This window comes from Perissodus microlepis, chromosome 4 (assembly GCF_051167445.1).
Source record: "Perissodus microlepis isolate ML-2025 ecotype Zambia chromosome 4, ASM5116744v1, whole genome shotgun sequence".
NCBI lineage: Eukaryota > Metazoa > Chordata > Actinopteri > Cichliformes > Cichlidae > Perissodus > Perissodus microlepis.
The window spans coordinates 12509356-12530183 of record NC_140464.1 but is presented as its reverse complement, the minus strand read 5'-3'; the positions used below and the strand labels follow the sequence as shown (position 1 = coordinate 12530183).

Below are 20828 nucleotides of genomic sequence, written 5' to 3'. Positions count from 1 at the left end.
GTCCCGTATAAATGTATCTTTGCCAATTTTTATTGATTTATTTAATACTTAAATCTTAAAACATGCAATGCTAGGCACTAAAACGATGACATCATTTCCCCTTTGACAAATGAACAAAGATATTCTCTACTCTTGCTCTCCGAAAATATCTTATAAGGCAAACGTAAATGAGAATTGTATAATACTAGAAAGGATATGAAGAATCATTTTAAACAATGCACAACACTGCTTATTGATAAATGCTTATTACACCTTGGAATATAATAGCATCAATAAAAGGCTTAACATGTTCCTGGGTCTTTCAAGTACATTTTCTTGGTACATTAATTATTAAGTATTTAAACTGGCTAACCTATTTATATATTTATTATTAAAGATTTAATAAATTATCTTCGAGGTTTCCTTTGTGTCAGTGCGTCAAGGCAGTCTGAGTGGCCCCATGCTGGCACCCTGTGTCTTTAAGGACCCATGTAAAGAGGGCGTGTTCAAGCGCACTACCGCAGCAGGCGTTGTAGTGAGTTCATGCGCTTCAGAGTAGCGGCAGCGTTTGTAAGGATGTTGTGACAGCAGCTGTAATATTTCTCTAAAAAAACCGCCACACTCACGGGTCCATCCGCGTTGTTTGGAGCAGAAAGAACTAATCTGAGCGCCTCACAGCTTGTTTCGTTTGATGAATGCACCCCCATTGTTGGTCTGCTGGGGGCCTAAAAGTGGAGCAGCACCCGGCTTTTATGAATGGGGATGCTCGGTAAGCGTGTGTACTTTAATATTTGTACTTGCACTTAACATAAAACTGATCTTCTGGGTTGTGTGTGCACTTCAAGGACGCGTTTTAAACCGACATTTTATCGGCCCGTTCACCTGCGCGCACGGGGCTGCTCATGCTTCTAGTCCGCTGGCCTATTATTGTTCTCCTGCTATTGACCCACCCAGAATCAGCGCTTTATTGTAATATGATCGAACCTCGCTGATCGCCAGTGAGCGCAAGAGTGAATCAAATGCTGCGGAATTAGCGCTTATTTCTTTGTGTGTCTGTTGTCGAAGGAAACGAGCCATTTTGTCCTCTCAGAAACAAATTGAGTTTATTTGTGTTTTTTGTTTGTTAGTTTATTTGGGGATGCTTTGAGGTTTAAGTGGATACACCATGTTTCCTTTTGCTTTACCCCCTGACTTTACTACAAACGACAACTCCCATAGGCCTGATTTTTAGAACACATGATAAACTTCAGAAATTCTCATAATTAGGCCAGTAACGTGTTTGATGGCTGTGCGTATTGGGGCTCCTTCATATTTTCTTAAAACACTTTGACTTGCTTCTGGGAACTAATTCTAGAGTGAGTGGAAGGTGGTAGAAGGGCGTGATTTGGCACATTTCCTCGAAGTTGGAGGTGGCTTTGACATTATCAGATAAGGCTGGGAAAGAAAAATACGTTATACAGTTTCTGCCTCCACTTGGAGTGCACATTCACTTTGTCCAGGTCTTTGTACAGTTTTCCTGGTAAGGCTGGCACTTGATGAGTTCACTGACTGGTAGTGTGAGGTAATGGGCCTCAGGTCAGCGGGCTATCTCTCCATCACCCTGCACTGATAAGAACTTACAGCAATTGTCTGAAGACATGATCTTATCAGAGGTCTGTGCTTGTGAGGAAGTTACGGTGGCTTTTAGGAAATTTGACCTGCCTTTTTCAAAATGTGCAAGGGCCTTTTATGAGATGTGAGGTTGTCTTGGAGTGGTGTGATGGATTCAGGTTGATGACACTGCAAACATGCAAGCATAGTTGACCAGATTTACATGTTTTAGGCTTTCTTTAGCCTGTTTACTTTGTATTTTATACAAAGTGACATGATTTTAAACCAGCCCGTACAAGTTCTGCTCCCTATGCAGAGTTCTTTTTTTTTTTTCTTCTTCTTTTAAATTACAAAGTTGGTGTCTAATTGCCTGCAGGAGGTGGTTAGTGCCCGAAGGTGAAAGTTATCCTTCCCTCTTGTGTTGTTGGACACTGTGCCAAGCACCCTGTTATTATGCACAGCACAGTGTAGACAGGATTTGTTGGCTCGTATCCTGGGAAGAGCAACCTGCTAATAAGTTTGTTTACAAGAACAAGCAAAGTTGCTCACTTTTAATGTGGATATTCCAAAATACATCTGCGGTAATGCTGAAGGGATACTCAGTTATTTGTGGCTACTGGCTAAATAGTCCTGCACCCATGTTTGCAGTTTGTGTGCTCATTTGAGGCTGTGTGTGTGTCCTGTCCTGCCCCTTCACATTCCAGGAAATACCAGTATAAACTGTTTTTTTTTTTTTTTTTTTTTTTTTTTTTTTTGTGTGTTTTCTTTTCTTTTTCCGGAATTCCTCTGAGGATGGTAGTAGGGAATATTTGGGTTACTTTGGAGAAGAGCTTTGGATTTGAACTTTTCTTTCAACACTTACACAGTACAGATGTATTTTAGCCAGTTTGGCTTCTGACATATGGCAACTGTCATTAGTTTTCTGCCACTTACCTTTTTATTACCTTGTCCAAATATCAAATTCTGAGAGTTTATCATATGACAGTGTGTGAATGCTGTGTCTGTTTGTTTGTTTTTTTTGCCTTTTGTTTGGCTGCATTGTGTTCTAGTCCTATCCTGCATGCTGCTTTGTTGCACTGTATGCTGGGGCCTGTTAGCAAGAGGTAAATGTTTGTTCTGTTTCCTTGTTACTGGATGCACGTATTGCATGGAGTTGATGTCATTGTACCAAAAGACAATGACAGGGACTTCTGTTTAAACTCCAAATGTGATCAGAGATGTCCTCTTTCACTCTATTTGATTTGTTGTTTAGCATTTGTGTGACATTCATTGTCCATTACAATTGTGCCATAGATACACAAGCATATTTATTTTATTTAAAATAAGAAATAAAAAAATAAACCGAGTTCGTCCATGTCTCACCAGCCTGTGCTTTCCTTTGCATGTCTGACCTCATAGTTATGGCACTGCAGCACTTTCAAACAGGAGTCTCCAAATCCTATTGCTTTTCTGATTTCTAAAATGTTTTCTGGTTTTCTTTACATCAAGGAAAACAAATTTCTTCCCAAATGGTTCAAAATAGAACCTCATTCATCTTCTGCAGCACTTAAAACACCCACCACACAGACAGCTGGGCCTGAGGCCAGAGCTGTCAACAGCTGTTGTGACTCAGCTACCTGGTGTTGTAAAGATCCGGTTGTGATCGTTTTCGAAAACGATTAAAGTCACCTGGACCTGACGCTCTCCATGTACTGATACATATTGCGTTTGGAGTCTGCTTTTACACACACAATGTCCTACAGGCTTATTAAAACAGGGTGTCGATGGAGATGTGAGCTGTTTGTTTGACTAGCCTGTCTGTAACACAGTATTATGGAGAAAAGCCTTGTTTATGTTATGAGTGATCAGGAAGGGCAGGCTGAGAAGATTTCCGGAGGGATGGGAGGGTTTACTGCCTAATTTTCTCCCTGCCCTTCCTGTGGATGTACCCTGCAACACGTGTCTTCATTAAACGGCTCCATCATGTGCAGCTATGTATGTCCAGCCTGTCCTTTTGGGAAGTTCTTGGCTAATTGCTTGTTTTGAAGAGACTGATTTTCAGTGATGTGTCTCAGTGGTAATTAAGTTATGCTTTTGCAACTGTGTGCATCCACATTTTAAGAATGCTCAAATGTCTTCGTGCATACAGAAGGGGACAGTTGTTAATGACTTAAGACGGTTGTTGATCTTGCAGATCCAGCTGGAACAGGATGGAAAAAGTTGGAAAGGTATTAGCTTAATGTTAAGTGGTTGCCTCTGGCATGCTCACTCGTTGATATCGCCAGCGTGAACCTGCTTTCCGTCAATTCCCTGTAATTATTCCGAGACACTCTAAATGCCTCTAAATGCATGTTGTGCCTCCCACCCTCTGTTTGTATTTAGATGTCATTTGTGTACTGGGCATGCTGTTGGTGTCCAGCCATATTGGCTCCATTTTCAGTAGCGCAATAGTAACTTTTTATTCTGATCAGAGATGATAGCAGAGCCGGGATGGATAACATTGTTTGTCTATAAAAAGGCATTGTAGATCCATGAAAATAATGTTTATCAGCCTTGTTTAACCCAAAGAATACTTTTCATTCTTGAAGCGCAATGCAGCATTATTGTTTGCCATCCACTGATTGTGCCTGTAATAGAAGCTGTCAGTTTGATCACAGCAGAGGACGGAGAGAAAGAGATGCTGTGTCATGTCTGGAGGCTGTGTTGGCTGTAAATGTAAAAGAGACAAGTCATCCCCTCTTGGGTATCTGAGTTCAGCTGGTGCACGTCGAGCACGCCTGTTTTCTGCCACAAACCCTTTCAGTGACTGCCGAGGTGTCACCTTCTGTCCTGGTCTTCATCACTTTTCTTCCTTCCAGCTGGATGATTTGCTTTACTTGTAAATAGCTCCAGCTTGAATACTCTGCATGGTGAATACAGTGGCATTTTCAATTTTAAAGTGTTGCTTCGTGAATGTTGGTAGAGTTCCACGCTAGCCGCTTTCACCTCTTATGTTGAGAAAACGCCTACTAGCTTTGTCGTAAAATGAACAAATGTGTGTAAATAAGCAAAAACAAAACAGTTGTGCAGGAAACCGGCACACACTGGTGTCTGTCATGCAAACGGACCTAAGCCACAAGTCTGCAACCTAGCTAGCGCATTCCCCACATGTCAAATATGAATATTTGTGGTAGAGCGTAACCCACTTCAGGCTAGTTTTAGTGATCATGGTTTGTATATTGATCTATCGCCTCAATATACATCCTGATATTTCAAGAAAATTTGTGAGGATGTTTATGATGATAAAGAAAAAAAGTAAACGTATAAATAAATAAAAGATGTTTTCCATCCGATATTTTTCAATGGCACTACTGTCACTGATGACACACTTCCTAATTTTCAATCGAAACAAGGTGCCAGCAGTGACAGCATCATTAGCATGCAACAGTCATGACACAGCATAAATTAAATGTAAGCTAAACTTCTAAGTAAAAGTATAAAATAGCTGCTTAAAACTTTAGTATAACAAAACCTAAAGTCCATTGACCCGGAGCCTGCATAATATTGTCACATGAAAAAAAATGAATAGCTATTTTCTACCTCTTGCTAAAAGCCCTGCTTTTCCATCATGTTACCGCGTAATTTAATCCATCCAAGTAATTTCCATTCATCATTTGCTCTTCCTGTCGTACGGCGCGCAACCAGCGAGTGCTACCGATGCTTGATTGATTAGTTTGTTTATTTTTGCACATCGCCACCTACTAGTATCTCCTCCTCCTGTGCCGTCCTAGTCTGTAACTCGTTTGTTGTTTCCACCTTTAGCAGGAAGAGTTTTCTCACATATTTTGCAAAGTGCTGCACTTTGCTGGAGGTTTTTGAGGTCGTTCTCTTTTTAGGTAACAAAATGTCATCGATTTGTAGCTCTTGTTCCCAAACGTGCTTCTCCTTGTTGTGCACATTAGGAAACGTAAACATATGATATTACACCATATGACACTTTTATTTTATTTTTTTACATGTACTGAATGATGTCATGACAAAGGTCTTTATCAATACAAAACAAAAGCTGTAAAACTTGTGAAAATACAATTAAAAGTCCAAAATTTATGCATTTATTCACATTTTGCAAAGCCTTCCAGTGGGCGGATTCTGGCCCGTGAGCTTTGTTTGGTTTACACGATGGTTTATCAATGCAGTGTTATATTTTTAACACTCTTAAAAGTTCTTGTCAGTTTGTTCTTGCCGCTTCTCTCAAATATTCCCCTCACTGTCTATCTAAGGATAGAAACGGATTTGGTACTCAGCAACATGAATACCAATTCAAAAACCTACAGGCACTTTTATTAGCAGGAAGGCTCTAAAAACCTCTTGTTCTTTGATCCCTACAGAACGGTGTGCCCCACTGGGTGAGGTGTGACACTAACACAGCATATCTCCTAACAGCAGCTTATGAGGTATTTGTGGTCACAGAAAAAAGAACAAAAACCCCCCCCAGAAACAATTTTATCTTCTGGTCCCTGTGTTATTTTTCAGACGAATTGAATGGTTGAGATGTTTTGTTAAACTCTCTGTGATTATTGATGTTTCTACATTCATCATTTTCTGGAAAATGGGTTGTCTTGGGGTGTGCGATTTCCTGATTTGACTGCATGTCCATTTGGGGCTGTCGTGCACTGAAGTTTCCCGGAGTGCTTGGTGATGTGCCCAATTGTCCTGTTTTGTTCAGCCATTGGTGTTTTTCTTTAAATATATAAACAAACAAACAAAACGTATCAGGGCTTATTTAGTGTGATCGTGTCTGTTCTGAAATGTTTTGGCTTCCGTGCTATATAGGATCTGCATGGCGAAATGGGTGGCAGGGTGTAAACGTACCAAAGATACCCTCTCGGTCAACACGTCTGAAGCTGCAACACCACAAGCGAATGGCACGTCTAGTTGATTGCCCCAAATGGACTATTTAAGCAATGGCCAAATTTGGCTTTAGAGTAAGAAAAAGGGCTTTATTTGTAATTTCTCATTAGAGCAGTATGTTTTCTCATTGCTGTATTTATCTCAGAGGGCATCATCAGCTTGATGTCTGTTGTCCCCCGTTTGTTTGATTGAGAGATAATGTGATTTCCACTGTTTGTCCTTTGGCTGCTCCTTCCTAAATGAGATATTCAGGCCCGCTAACTGAGCTGCATGGCAGATACCTATCTACTAGAGGCCATTTGTCTGCGTAATTAGTAGAGTATGTGTGTGAGAGTCTGTGCTAGCCTGTTACTGAGCAACTGTGTACCTCTTGGTGGTGTTGCACTTAAACATTTGGGAATAAATTAGGGTTTTCACAAGCAATCAGAATGTTTACAGATTGCTTGATAATTGGAGTATTTTTCAAGCAGAGCAGTTTTCACCAATTTTTTTTTTAATTTCCACACAGAGTTAGGGTGCATCATGTGGCTTTTCCGCCCCCTAATGTCAGTTCACCTTCTGGTCATTCGATTGTCCGTCCAGGTCAGTGACTTCAAATGATGCGCACAGAGAGTCTGAACCCCTCCCGTCTTCCAGACAGCAGAATGCACAGAGCACAAAGAAGGCGCATCAATACTTAGTTCCGGAAATGGCCCATAAGTCAAGGTTGAGACTCTGTTTATGTGTCTGCGAGTGATCTCTTGTGTTTCGGTATTGATTGGCTTGGTGCGCGAATATTGACAAGAAGTGTGAAGTTATGCTTGTCTAAGGTTTGCTGTAGAAAACTTACTGAATGCGGGTTAATTATCTCAGTGAATTTTGACTCGTAGGTTAAACTCGTAGCTATTTTTCTCACAAACACCACATCAAGGCAGGTCAGTCAACCTCATAATCTATACACATCAGTTTAGACAGCTCTAGCTTTCAAGAAGCTGTACTGTCAAACTGAAAAAATGCAGATGTGCTTCATTTGCTGTTCATCCCCGTTCCTGTCCCGCATTTTAGTGGGCTCTGTTGCAGTTAGATCATGAGTGTTGTGAAAGTTTGTTTATAAAGTCAGTCCTCCCCCCTTCACCCCTGGTGCTGCGATCCAGCGGTTCCCACGCTAACTGCTGCCTTCTCAGGCCCTTTTCCACTCTCCATCTATATCTGCCACTCCCCCACCCCCCACTCGTGCGTGCATGCACTTCCGCAAATATGATAAAGCCATAAATATAGAAGAAGGTCTTGGGTTGGATGTAAATGTGGAACTGCAGCGGGTTTTTTTTTTTTTTTTTTTTTTTTTTTTCTGGTACGATGTGGTTTGGAGCTGACAATGAGAAGTCTGTCTGGTGGTCTATGGCAAGTTTCTGCATCCATATCCCTGCGATGGGCACCATAGAGCTTTTCAGCTTGATCCTGGCCTAGAGGGTGATATAGAGGAGTGGGAGGGAGGTTTTCACTATCTCCGCTTTTTTGATCCAGTAGTTGTTGTTTTGTTTTTTTTTCTTTCCTGTGTTTATGCCACCCAGGAGCAACTATTCAGGAAAGAAAAGGCTGTTATTTTGGCTGGGTGTGAATATTTGGCCTTCCCTGAAACAAATCAGAACAGGCAGCTACAAAAATAAACACATTTCAGCAAAAAGTGACCTTGTTTATGTATCTTGTTGAAATCATTTGGAGTTCATGGAAAGTTTTGTCATCACAACTCAGCCTCTGGTTTATCGAGCTTGCTTGCTTTTTTGTTGTTGTTGTTTTTTCTACAGCACCGGAATATTTCTGAGTTTTAATCGATTTCCATTTTGGCCAATAGAAAGTAATAACACAAGGTGAGTGAGCACAGGCTATGGCTGACAGAAGGCCATACGTTGCATTCGAAGCCTGGAGCCGCCCGTAGCCTCTGACAGGAAATGCTGTCGCTTGCACGAGGGAGGGTGTTTCTATGGAAACCGAAGCAGGTGAAGGCATTAACAGGAAGTGGAGAAGAGACTCAGCTGGCAAAGACAGGGGGTGGAGACCAAAGAATGAGGTCAATGCACGCAAAAGCCTGCCACTTTAAACAGCTAAAATCTCTTCCAGCATAAACAGAAGTGACTTAAATATGTTTTAAAGGGCTTTCTTACAAGAAAGCTAAAGTCAAGGTTAAGTGTTCATCTTCCTGTCTTAGGTTAAGTAAACAAAGAAAACTGCACTATGAGCAAGCTAGAGAGACGCACGCTCAAGCCGGCGAGGTAAACCTTTTCTTCAGACATGCTTATGCACAACCACAGAGATTTTCCATCCACAAGTCAGCTGTGCATGTGTTTTTGATGTCTTTGTGTGGAAACCGCTTGCACTTCACTTTGTGGGCCACCATGAGAGTGCTCTTTTCATGTGTATTTTATATAATTGGACTGATGGTTAATGAGACACCCTGCTCCTGCCCTCCAGTGCATCACCTGAGGAAACAGCGGTGTCTGGCTGGCTGCCTGTGGCGGGGTTTCCTCTGTCTGAGCTCTCAGTAACGTAGAAACACAATTTCTGTCAGCTGTCATAAACCTCCGGGGGCTTAAACACCACTGCCTAAGATGGGGAATACATTGTGATTTCTTTGTTGCAATAATCCAGCTCTATAGTTAGATGACAGGGGTATCATTGTTTTTGATGCATGTATAATTGTCCTTTTGTCAGTAGAAGATAGTTTTCGATCTTGCAGTGAAGTTATACTTTGCAAAAAAAAAAAGAAATCTGTGGCAGCTCTCAGTTATCTTGCCTTGATTCATGTTGGTCTGTGGTTGGTGTTTTCCTCTAAGTTATAGTGCTGTTTAAGTAAAATCCTGTGGTGGTCTACCTTTTTTTTTTTTTTTTTTTTTTTTTTTTTTTTTTTCAGCAGCGTATTTTAGAGTTTATCTCACAGAGTTTGCTCGTCATTATAGACTCAATAATTGATAGCTTCAGCTCTTGCAATTAGTGGCAACATTTGGAATTCCTTCATATGTTTTTTTTTTTTTTCTTAGAATTAAAGGGCTGAATGTTGACTTTCTTGGCAACATAATTTAAAATCTATACTTTAGCTGGACCATCTAGATTCTTTCTTTTTGCTTTCTGGTTTTGAGTCAAGTTAGAATTTATTGTTTGAAATCGATTTGTGTGAGTGGACACACTTTGAAGTTTTTTTTTGACTAAACAAACAATTTTGATTCGATTATGTCTGTTTCTAACTTATTGTGTGTGTGTTTTTTTTTTTTTTTTTGTTTTTTTTTGTTTTGTTTTGTTTTTTCCCAGGTTCCCTGGCTGACTGGATTTAAGGACCATCAATATTCATTCCAAGATTTCAAAGAAGGACTTTCCCAAAGATTCAGGTGATCCTTTTGCCACCCAGCTACCTCTTAGTGCACAACAAAACCCCTGATCAGCCACCATGCCGATCTTAAAACAGCTAGTGTCGTCCTCCTCCCAGACAAAGCGTCGCTCCCGTATGGACCTGACCAGGGAGATGATCAGTGCTCCCCTGGGTGACTTTCGCCACACCATGCATGTAGGCCGCAGCGGTGATGCTTTTGGTGACACCTCCTTTCTCAGCACACGCTCAGGGGAACCCCCTCCCGAGTCCACATCCTTTCCTCGCTCTCCTCGGCCTGGGCTCCTGTCACGCACCTTTAGAAGCAGCAAGCGCTCCCAGTCGGTGAACAGAGTGGACCAACAGAAAGATGGCGCCCTGGTGGTCCCCGGAGGATCACCCACCTATGTAAAAAATGCCATGTCCCTTCCCTTTCTCAATGATGAAGACAGAGGCGACAGCATGGTGGCAAAGAGTTTGTCTTCAAGTCCGCTGAAGCTCCACAGCGACTTGGATGGGAGAGGTGCGGTTGCAGCTACTCACGCTTTAGAGCTGGAAGAGCGAAGTTTTGGTGAGCTGACTGAGCTCCCAGAGAGCTCAATTCAGTACGGAGGTGGAATGAAGCATGCAGTGTCGGTTATGTCTTTCCACGTTGACCTGGGTCCGTCCATGCTGGGTGAAATCCTGGGTGTGATGGAGAAGGAGGATGATGATCTTGGCTACGAGGAGGGCAAGAGCAGCGAGGGCTGCACCTCGCCACTGCTTGGCGCCCATGGTGAGGAAGAGGTTTATGTAGAGGGTGAAAAAGATGATGAGGAGCAGGTGGAGGCAAATGAAGAAGCAGAAGCGCTGCAGCACCAGGCCTCTATGGATCTAGCCAGCTCTGTTGATCTGAGGCAGGAGGACGGAAGGCCTTACACTCCAGAGTACACTCCTGAGATACGCCCCAAACACTTGCAGCACCTAGACAGCTGCTCCATGTCCAGTTCTGGGTCTGCTGCTCTGGATGAGAAACCCAGCAGCCTGATCTTTGCAGGAGATACAGATAGCGCCACCTTCAGTGCCCCACCAGAGGAGGAGAGCAACTTTTCCTCTTTCTTGGAGGATGAAGATGATGAGATTCATGTATGAGAGTCTGGTGGAAGAAAAAAAATAAGAATAAGCTGTGGAAGTGGTTTATGCGCAACTGGCAAGTCCTTTGACAGTGTGGATTTGCAGTTAAATGGGAAGACGATACTGTAGTCAGGAACTGTGCGAATGGCCCTTTGAAGAAGATGGAGGGTTCCTCCTTTATAAGGCTGCAAAGAAAGAGTGACTGCTCCTTTAGGATGTGCCCAAACTCTGTCTGTCAGAGAGCCTTACCCTCCACTCCCTTTCTGTCAATCTGTGACTCCCTTTTGAACACCGAGGGAACTGACATGGAAGGGAACACACTTTCTGAATATGGAACATTCCAGAAGTAAGCAGGGAGTAGTGGTTAGAAAGGAACTTTTGTAGGAAAAACACTTTCCACAAGTAAAAGTCAGTTCAGCCTTTCTCTTTCCCTCTCTCTCCCCTCTCGCTTGATGTGTCACATGTGCTTTTTTCATTCGGTTCGCCTCTTTTCTTCACTCTGGCTGTGGGACGTCATGAGGCCTGAGCTAAACAGAAGGCCTCTGTCACAACAGGATCACTGGTGGGTGTCTTGTCACAATAAAGGGAGCTGTGGTTGTCACTGGTGTGTGAGGCCCTGCACTGAGCCTCTTTCATCTGAAGATATTATAGCAGTACCATAGATCTATCAGATTTCTTTCTCCCTTAGTATAACTTATGTATCTCAGGGTCTTTGTGACACTGTTTAAAGAGCGTTTCCTGCTGTAAAGCTGGACCACAAAGCCAACACCAAATTGTCTCCTTTTTTTGTAATTCACTGAGTTTCACATAGACTCTGTGAATTGTAGAAAAGGAAGTAGAGCTAACGGAGATGCATTGGGCTGAACTAAATAGAAAGCAAGGTGTTACTACAGCAAACTGGAGGTGTGAGGAGTAGTGTAGCCCACTCTTAGTTGTCTTTTATATCTTTTCTGATGCATTTTTCCTGATAATCTCCATTAATTAACACAAAGTGACTTTCCTTTAGTCGTGTCAAGTTCGAGTTGAAACCGAATAACCACTTCCTTCCTTTTTTTCGTTACATCCGAGCAACTGCAGCGGTGCAAGTGATCTGTGTAGAAGATTTTCATTACTCAAGGGGACTACCTATATGTGTAAACTATTTTCACCACTAAGTATGAGTAGGGCTTTACTGTATATGTGACGGATGAATTACGTGTACCAGGAGGCACAAGTAAATCAGACACTACTAGTATTTGGTGTTAAATACCTGCTGTTTTCTCTACCTTTGTTAGAAAGAAATCTTTACTGTGTTTGTTATGTCTGGAGAGTGGATTTAAAAAAAAAAAAAAAAAAAAAAAAAAAGCGGGGGGGGGACAGCCAGCAATGGAAGCAAGAGCATTAAGAAAAGATTGCTATTTTTGTGCAAGTTGCATAGTCATTGCAGCTCGACTGCCTTTCTTGCATCATTAAAAGCCATGGCCAGAAAGTATTGAGGCTTAGTTGGGCTGATTGACTTCACTGCCTTAACTGAAACTGACAGATGTGCCAAATTGTGATATTTATTTTTTTTCTTCTTCTTTTCTCTCTCTTTGCTTTTGGGAAAGTCTGCCACTTACATTTCACTTCCTTCTCTCTACCAGTATTCACTGTGTAAGTTTCAGCATGCAAATTAAGATAAGTGCTATAAGGTGTGATGTCCTGAAACTGAAGAGGTTGCATAACTGGATATATATCACTCATGCACTACAAAATACACGCAAGTAAATCCAACTGTTAATTGGGTGCGAATGAGAAGTTGTTTGTGTTTTCTGTGTGATATTACACCATATTTTTGTCCCCACTGTATATTTACAGCCTCTTTTCTGTACTGCTCAAAATAACCTATATTTTTCAATAAAAGCTTGAATACCTTCACTGTTTCATATTTGATTGTTTTTTTTTTTTTTTTTATGTGAGTACATCAAAAAGCAGTGTGTGTGTTAAGTGCTATTCACTCAGCAGCATTAACAAAGGAATTCCTTGAGTGCCTCGTGTTTCCTGCCATTCACCATCCCTCCAAGCAGAGGAAGGAAGGAAGCAATTGAGACCTTATTGGCCTTAGTTGTACACTTTTCTTAAATATACAATGTAAAAGAGTTATGAGTAAACCAGTGCATGTGGAGGAGAAAAGCATCTTATCTTAAAGGCTTACTTTAAAAAATGTTTTGGTTAGTTTTTTTTTTTTTTTTTAAATCGTGCAGGTGTGAGAGGGGTGAAAGATGGATTCAGGGGGAAATGTTTATCACCGAGGAGTGCTGCATTGACAAATAGCGAAGACGGGCAATTTCTCTTACCTTGGTGATTGGAGGATGGATGAGCTTTATACTCACCTGAGACCGGGATCCTGCTCATCATCGCTGACTCGAAGCTGCTCTGTCACTTTTAGGCAGTGCTTTGGCTTTTCATGCCCTGGTGAGCCCCCTCGCAGCACGGGCAAAGTCCGGCGCGCTGTTTTGTTAACGCTCGCTGCAGACTGTTCAAGGTCTTATCCTGCATCCCTCTGCATTAAAACTGCATTCAGAAAGCAGCGCTCCCTTTCTCTTTGCTGTCTCATTTCGATTCTACTCTTTCATCTCCACTTCAGGGAATGTTTAATCTCTTTCCACTTTGAGTTTTTCATAGTCACATTATGCCAGTGTCCAATCTGCCAGAGTGCTAGAAAAAGTCATTATTCTTACACTTGTGGTAAAGCAGCCCATTTATATTGATTGTTGTGGTCAATACAAACCAGTAGTGGTATTGATCCTTCTTTTCTCTGCCTTTATAAAGTCATTATTCTTCTCTCAGATTGTTAGGATTTTTCTTTGAGAGAGACTAAATCTTCCCTGTGTACCACTTTGGCATTTGATTCTGAAAATCTCAATTTGAATTACTTCATATAACTGGGTTATATAAATGGGTGACAGTAAAGGGAAAATCGCATTGGAATGAAGTTTCGGGGTCACCAAGAACTACCTCAGTGTACCTTACCACTGATTCCCCAAGTCCCTGGAACTCTACTGGACGTTGACGGATAATCGCTCATTTGACGTTTTCATGATGATGATAGTGACTCTATCTGGAGTCATTTCCAAAAAAGGAGTTGCAGCACACACCATTGCATATGTTTTGCATAATTTTGATACTCATGGAGCCAGTAAGTAACTCTTTTATGGCTCGTGGATCAAAGCCTTTTTTTTTTTTTTTTTAGCTTAAAATAGACAAATCACATTGGGATATAAATGTTCCATCATAGGATAAAGGTGGATCTTTTTGAAGAGAACATTCTCTCACAGTGGACAGATGCACCTAAATGATGACAGGTTTAGGTCTGCACAGTATAATGGAGCCCCAGTTTCCCTTACTGTATGGGTCAAGGGCTCAGGTTTTTTTCCTTTAATTTGTTTCCCATCTGTTTTATTATTACTATACAGCTGTTTGCTGTAAGCCGAAAAGCTGTTATTTACTGCCATCTAATGGTTGCAGTGGTTATTTACTGCCACCTAATGGTTGTTCGAAACTCATGCAAAAATGGGTGTGTCAGGATAAGGGCTGGTTTGACTTTGAGGGTTGTAAATACCTGTGTGGCACTATAAACCCAAGAACATATTAGCTGATGTCGCTCTTGTTTTTAAAAATGCATTCAGAAACCAAAGTCCAAAAGGAAAACATTCAAATGAGTTTTCTTGTGGGTAATCTTTTGGACGTGAGCACAATTGTTTGTCCCACACTGGAGACTGCTGATTTGTTCAGGGGGCTCAAGCCACCTCCCTCCCCCATAGAAAATCATTGTAATTTGAGTCTTGCCTTGCAGCTGTTACACTCTTTCAAGCGCCCATTATGCAGCTTTTCATCTGCTTCGGAGGCTGTCAAATGTCATTTCCCTTTCGCTTTCAACTTTCTTTGAAAGCTGTATTTTCTTACTTGGGCCACCAATGGGAGGCGCTCATTGCCTTTAGGTTTATTAGGTTAGGAGCCTCTGCCTGGACTCACAGCCCTTTTCCGCCAAATTCCATCAGCAGACTTGCAACTCTTCCAGGAGGCTGAAGGCATGCTGAAATCTGGAAAGTATTAAACAACCTGCTGGTGAAGGGGATTGAGGAAGGGAAGGTGGGGGGTGGCTAAAGGAGTAAGAGAGAGGGGAATCAAAAAAAAAAAAAAAGGGGGAGGTGGGGGAAAATAGGAACAAAATAAAAAATTGCTCATATACCGCCCTTTGCCTGTCTCTGCTACATTCCCCTCCCCCCCCAAAAATCCAGACCACTCCCCAAGAAGCTACATATGCAACATTTTTTTCATATCTGCAGCAGTATTTCGCAATTCCTTTTTTTTTTTTTTTTTTTTAAATGGGTCATAAACAAACAGCCGTTTCTCCAGTATAGCTGTACTGTGGTGTGTGTGTGTGGAGATGTTTGCTGGAACACAAGTGGAAGGCTAGTGCCAGGGCTGAAAAGCCCCAACTGTGTGTTTGTGGTTGGTAGCGAGAATGAAAAAAAAACAAAACTGGATGCTATCCAGACATCCTTTCCCATGCTTTGATACAAACATCTGTGAGCAAATATATACACAATGTACAGAAGGGTGTGCTAAACTCTGCTGAGAAGATCTGCTTTTAAAAAATGTATAGAATCACAATCTTATTTATTATCATAAATACTTTTTTTTTAAAGCTGAGTTGTTCCTTCAGGAGAGCGAGATGGACCACTAGGGATATTGGCGTTAACAGGAGCTGCTAACATAAACACTCCAGTACCCAGTACTGACCTCTTGACCTCTAAAACCTGGCTCTCCACGACCAGCAGCAGGAGACCACACACACGTGCTGGGGGGAGGAGTACAGAGGATGCAAAAAGTCTGGTGTCCTTGCTGTAAAGAGCTTCACATGCCTTAACTGGGGACTGTGAAAAATTAAACCATACTCCAGACATCTGTGTGGCTTTCCCACTCATGGATTTTTGCAGGTTTTTCAGAATGTAGGTATGGCTTCCCCATATGGAAAAGTTATTTGAAAGGAAGCCGCTTCTGTCTCTTTCGTTCTCCTCCTGTTGTTGTGCAATGAGCAGTTTCCGTTATGTGGAGACTTTGTCACAGCCTCCTTGGACTGGGCTCAAATCTTCATGGTAAAAATGTGGCTTTTCCCCTTTAGCCGAACCACGTTTGCTGAAATCACTGTATGTTTTATCACTATAGCGATCAGTTAACAATCAAATAACTGGAACGATTTAACACAAGGATACGTGGTTAAATTTTTATTCTGCATCCAACATGTAGTACTTAAACTTCAACATGGAGGACTAATTTTTGCCATCAGGATAAAAAAACATGATTCATCCCTTCATTTTCCATTCTTTGCTTCTGTCTGTGCGGTACTGACTTCACCCCATCTCATTCTGCTGCAGAGCACAGGTCCTGCAGCCGAGTGTGTCCCCAGGAGGTCTGGCCTAGTCTGCACTCATGCACCCATGACCACAATAGATAGAGCTGGAGGCTCTGCTGATCTCTACACTTATTTCTGCCAGAGGCCGCTTTCCTTCCAATGCCAGTCGTCCACAGCTGGTTGAAACTGGAGGAAGGCGAGCACTCTGTATACCTCGGCTCCTGCACTCCTCCGGACACCCACACATTCGGTCTCTGTCAAACGTAAAGCTTTTGCACATAAAGTTTTGGACAGTTGTTGGCAAAACAACACACATTTGCAATTCATCAGCTTCTTTAAATATAAAGTTAATAGATTTACATATATACATGTATATATACTGGGAACCCACGACTGATAAAACGAGCCTTCAGGTGTTGATCACACAGTGAGACTTGGCGCCATTTCTACTGAGGCACTGTGTCTACACAATGCACCCCTTGTTTGGTAGCGACAGCATGTCCACAGTGGGGCAAAAACTGACCTGGAAATTGAACACAAAGGGTCACTTCCTGTTGTCCAACTTTAAACTTTGACCTTCCGGCCCTTCTTTTTTCTCCTGACATTATGAGTAATAATTGTCCAGCCGTCACAGCGAGGGCAGAGAGAGCTGAAGGGCAGACAGAGATTGATGCCTGATGCTAATCTGGAAATAAGTGGATCCTTTCATGCACCACATTTCATTCATTAAACATCTCTTCTATTCAACAATCTAAAGTTATTTTGAATATTTATTAGCCCGCATAAAGCACATTTATAAGCATCTAAGCAATTCCAGTCCATCACATCAATCACTGTACTTCAAAATTAAAGTCTACATGAGCAGATTTTGATGTTTAATGTTTTTTTTCTCCCTTTTCGGCCAATGAAGTGGAAAAAAATATGCAGCTCAATAGCTGTGGTATTGCTTCAAAAAATGTTTGATTTCCCAGCTAAGATGAAAGATATTTAAACTAATTCTCATTCACATCACTCGGTCGGATGGATGGGGATGTGTTCAGGCTTCTGTAGTTAGAAAACACAGAGCCCACTGTTCATTTCATACTGCTCTTACTAATATCAGCACTGGCATGGGCAACCAGACAGACTTTCCATTACGGTCACAGCAATCACCTTCCTGTTTTCATGCGACTTTATACGCAAGCTCTACTTTTGCTTGTGGAAATACTGCCGCAACCTAAAGCCTCATTCGCTGTCCTCAAATCTCAGCAGCATTATAAATCAAGGCGTGCCTGGAGATAGAAAACAACACTAGGGTGAAGAATCCCAGAGCTCCATGTGTAGAGATGATTTTTAAAACACACTGTACTGGGTGTTGGTCCTCCATTTAACAACTTCGTCATCCAGTTTATGCACTACTCCCTTTGGCCATGGTCTCCTCAGGATTGAGCTGGAGAGGAGAGGGGGAAAACTTCAACAGATGCTGGATCTTTTTATCGTCTTACTGGCCAGGCTTTAACTCTCCTCCTCCAAGTTCACATGGCCAATCAGAGCTGACAGACCATAAACAGATGTATTGTGTGTACTAGTGTGTTCTGTGTTGGGTTGGGTTGACTTGACTTTATTTTATTTTTTTTTGTATGATTTGATCATTGAATTAGGCTTGGGTTACTTTTTACTTTGGTAAAGCAATTAAAGATGTGACTTTGAATTCAAAACAGGCATCATACTGACTCAGGAAGAGGATGTTATCTGAGTTCAGCATCCCGGAATAATGTGCATCATCTCTTGCACGCATTCAATTCACACATATACAATTTGTGCCTTGTGCTGAATTACAGAAGTCACACGAAAACCTTAAGCAGCAGTGGCAAACATCCGTTACGATCCTACGGGCATTCATGCTATAAATGTAAATGCTGGATAAAAACCACTGTGCAATTATTTGATCTTTTAAACAACCTTAACATTCTCACATCTGTCATGAGACTTTTTTTCTTTTTTTTTCTGGGAAGATTTAGCCTTGAAATTTAAATCGGCAGTGTTTATTTTAAACATAAACACTCAGCGTGACGCTTTGCATGTGATGTAGAGGCGTGTCTGGCTCTCAGCTCAAAAGATCCAGCTGAGCATGAGGCCATCTCCTAAAATTCCTGTATCAAACAACTGCCTTCTGGCAGAGTAGCTAGCATGGTAAAGCCTGGTTTAAGCTCCCTCCGCCCTCTCCATCTGTAGCTGTTTACTTTGATTGGCACCGCTCTGCAGTGCTCAAAGAAAGTTGTTCAGGATTCATCTCAAGCGAAGCACTGGCTTTCGCACACTGCCATCTCAGGAAAAATCTTGTGTTGACAGCAAACGCATCAATCTTTATGTGAGTGGGACTTGTATATCTCTGTGTATTTAGGAATGTAAGAATGCTTATATGGGTGTTTGACCGACTTGGTGAGCTATATGGATGAGAGTCATAAAGCGAATCAGAGCAGGGTGGATCAGATAGGGAAGGAATGGATCATTAATCTCTCCCCCACTCCCTTTAAAAATATATATATATAAATATATATTTATGTATTCTCTTGGTGCATGATCCAGCTGTGTTGCAGCTTTAGGCCAGCAAGGAAGTGTTGGAGCAGGATACAGGGTGGAGGCAGGGTGAGGTCACACTGTTGTTGGACCTAGGCTGGAAGGATGTCTGTGGGGAAAGAGGAGACACTTGGCTCAGTGTTGCAACTGTTTTCGATCGCACTGTTAATTGAACCGTTCATCAGAAATACTCAGACTCTTTCACACAGTACTCCACACAGAGCTGCCATTTTGAACACTATCAAACACTGACCCTCTCTTTCACATGTGGAGCCATGTACACACACATGTGCGTAGTGAAAGTGAGTCACCCACAGAGGACCAGGCGTATTTAGAGACCACTATGTGAGCGCCTGGCCCTGCATGCTTGGAATGCCTTGGGTGTGACCAGAGTGGCCATGTGTGTTTGCGTGTATGTGTTTGTGTATGTGTAGTAACGTTGCTCCAGCTGCCTGTCGTCTCCAGCTTGTCCCATCGGTTCTCACTTAAGGAGCAGAGCCAGCCAGACAGTGACTCAAGCAGACACACACACGCACACAGAGGATGAAGTAGTCAATGGAAAGAGCTGTACACATTGTTTGGAATTTCCTGGTCACCAGAAATTTCGCTTGAAAACGATCCATGGGTCATTTTTAAACTTTCACTGATCTTCTCACATTGAACTTCACTGAAGTTGTATTCATTAATGAAAATGAAGGATATTTAACTCTAATTACTGGAAGTGATCGTGCGAGCAGAACAGTTTTCCAGTTTTCCAGGAAGTTTCAAGTTATGCATTGCACAACGGTGATCCTCAGAGGTTGGCTAGCACTGCCTACTCCCTCCTCCCACAACCATGTGTGTAGTTTTTACAGACTTGAGATCTACAAACCTAACCATGACCTCAGAGAATTAAATATTCTCAGTGGAAAACCCCCGTATCCCCAAAGTGGCATTTCGGGCTTGTCAGCTGCATTGTATGTGTAGTTTTTCCATGTGTGAGTGTAAGAAAGAGCAAAAAGAGCGAGAGAAAAAAGAGATTTTGTTTGCAACTTCAAATACAGGACTATTTTCCACAAGCCTGCATCTCTCTGCTGTTGTTTATATAGTGAACATATGTTTGTACTTGTGGTATTTGTACAGCACACAAGTTATTAAAAAGACTGTCTTGCAGGAGCAGAGCTTATTTAACAAGGCTGAAGCTGCATTGTAGGCTCAGTGTAATGGGAGCCCAGGTAATTGTTTTGAAAGGGTAACTTTATAATGGAAAAATATAAAAACAAGCCCTGGCTTCAATTAAGCCTTTCCACCCCATCCCCCACAACCCCGAAAAAGTGAGGAGTTCCGTCCAAGCTGCCATGTATATTTTCTTCTCTGCTGTTCACCATTTGCCTGCTCCGTATAACCAAGTATGGGATTTAATGTAATTTTTCCGGCTGCAAATTCTGAACCACAGTTTTGGGGTCATGGAAACTGCCTGAGTTTGCATTTACAGTCATTCATTTCCATTTTTTATTGAATAAACTAAATTTTTTTTTTTTTTAAATGGAAAGCTGAATCATTTTTCTTCACAGCTCTGCATCATTTTTCTTGACCACACCCTACTTTTAGTCTTTAAAGGGTAAAATTCATTTCTTAGAGGAACTCGAAAGAACAGATGTTTTGAAACTCTCAAATGGGTGTGGGGTGGGGTGGGGGGGATAAGCTATGGTCTCATCTGGAATGCGTAAAGCACAACAATACATCCCACAGAGTGGGCGGGAACTGTTATGACTTAAATCCTCCCAGAGCAGTATAGGATGATGGTGTAGGCTGTATAGATCAAGATGTTCTTTCTGACTTTCTTCACATATTTGCAAGGCATACAGAGTTCAGGGAGAGGACATTATTTTTCTTTAAAGTAATCTTGTGGTTTCATTAAAACCTCATTAAAGGTTTGGCATATTGTGAATCTGTGTGTTGGCCATCAAAATAGTCCTGGAGAACAACACAGGGGCTATCCCGTGGATAGCCTGTAAGCTTTTC

The 20828-nt window shown here is 41.9% G+C and overlaps 1 protein-coding gene across 1 annotated transcript; it reads left to right on the top strand.

Moving 5' to 3' along the window:
- Positions 1-479: 479 nt before the first annotated feature.
- Positions 480-12784, top strand: cdc42ep4a (CDC42 effector protein (Rho GTPase binding) 4a). Its single transcript, XM_084925803.1, has 2 exons — positions 480-748; positions 9721-12784. The coding sequence occupies exon 2, from the start codon at positions 9857-9859 to the stop codon at positions 10904-10906; it is 1050 nt and encodes a 349-aa protein (XP_084781929.1). The 5' UTR covers positions 480-748; positions 9721-9856; the 3' UTR covers positions 10907-12784.
- The last annotated feature ends 8044 nt before the right edge of the window (positions 12785-20828 follow it).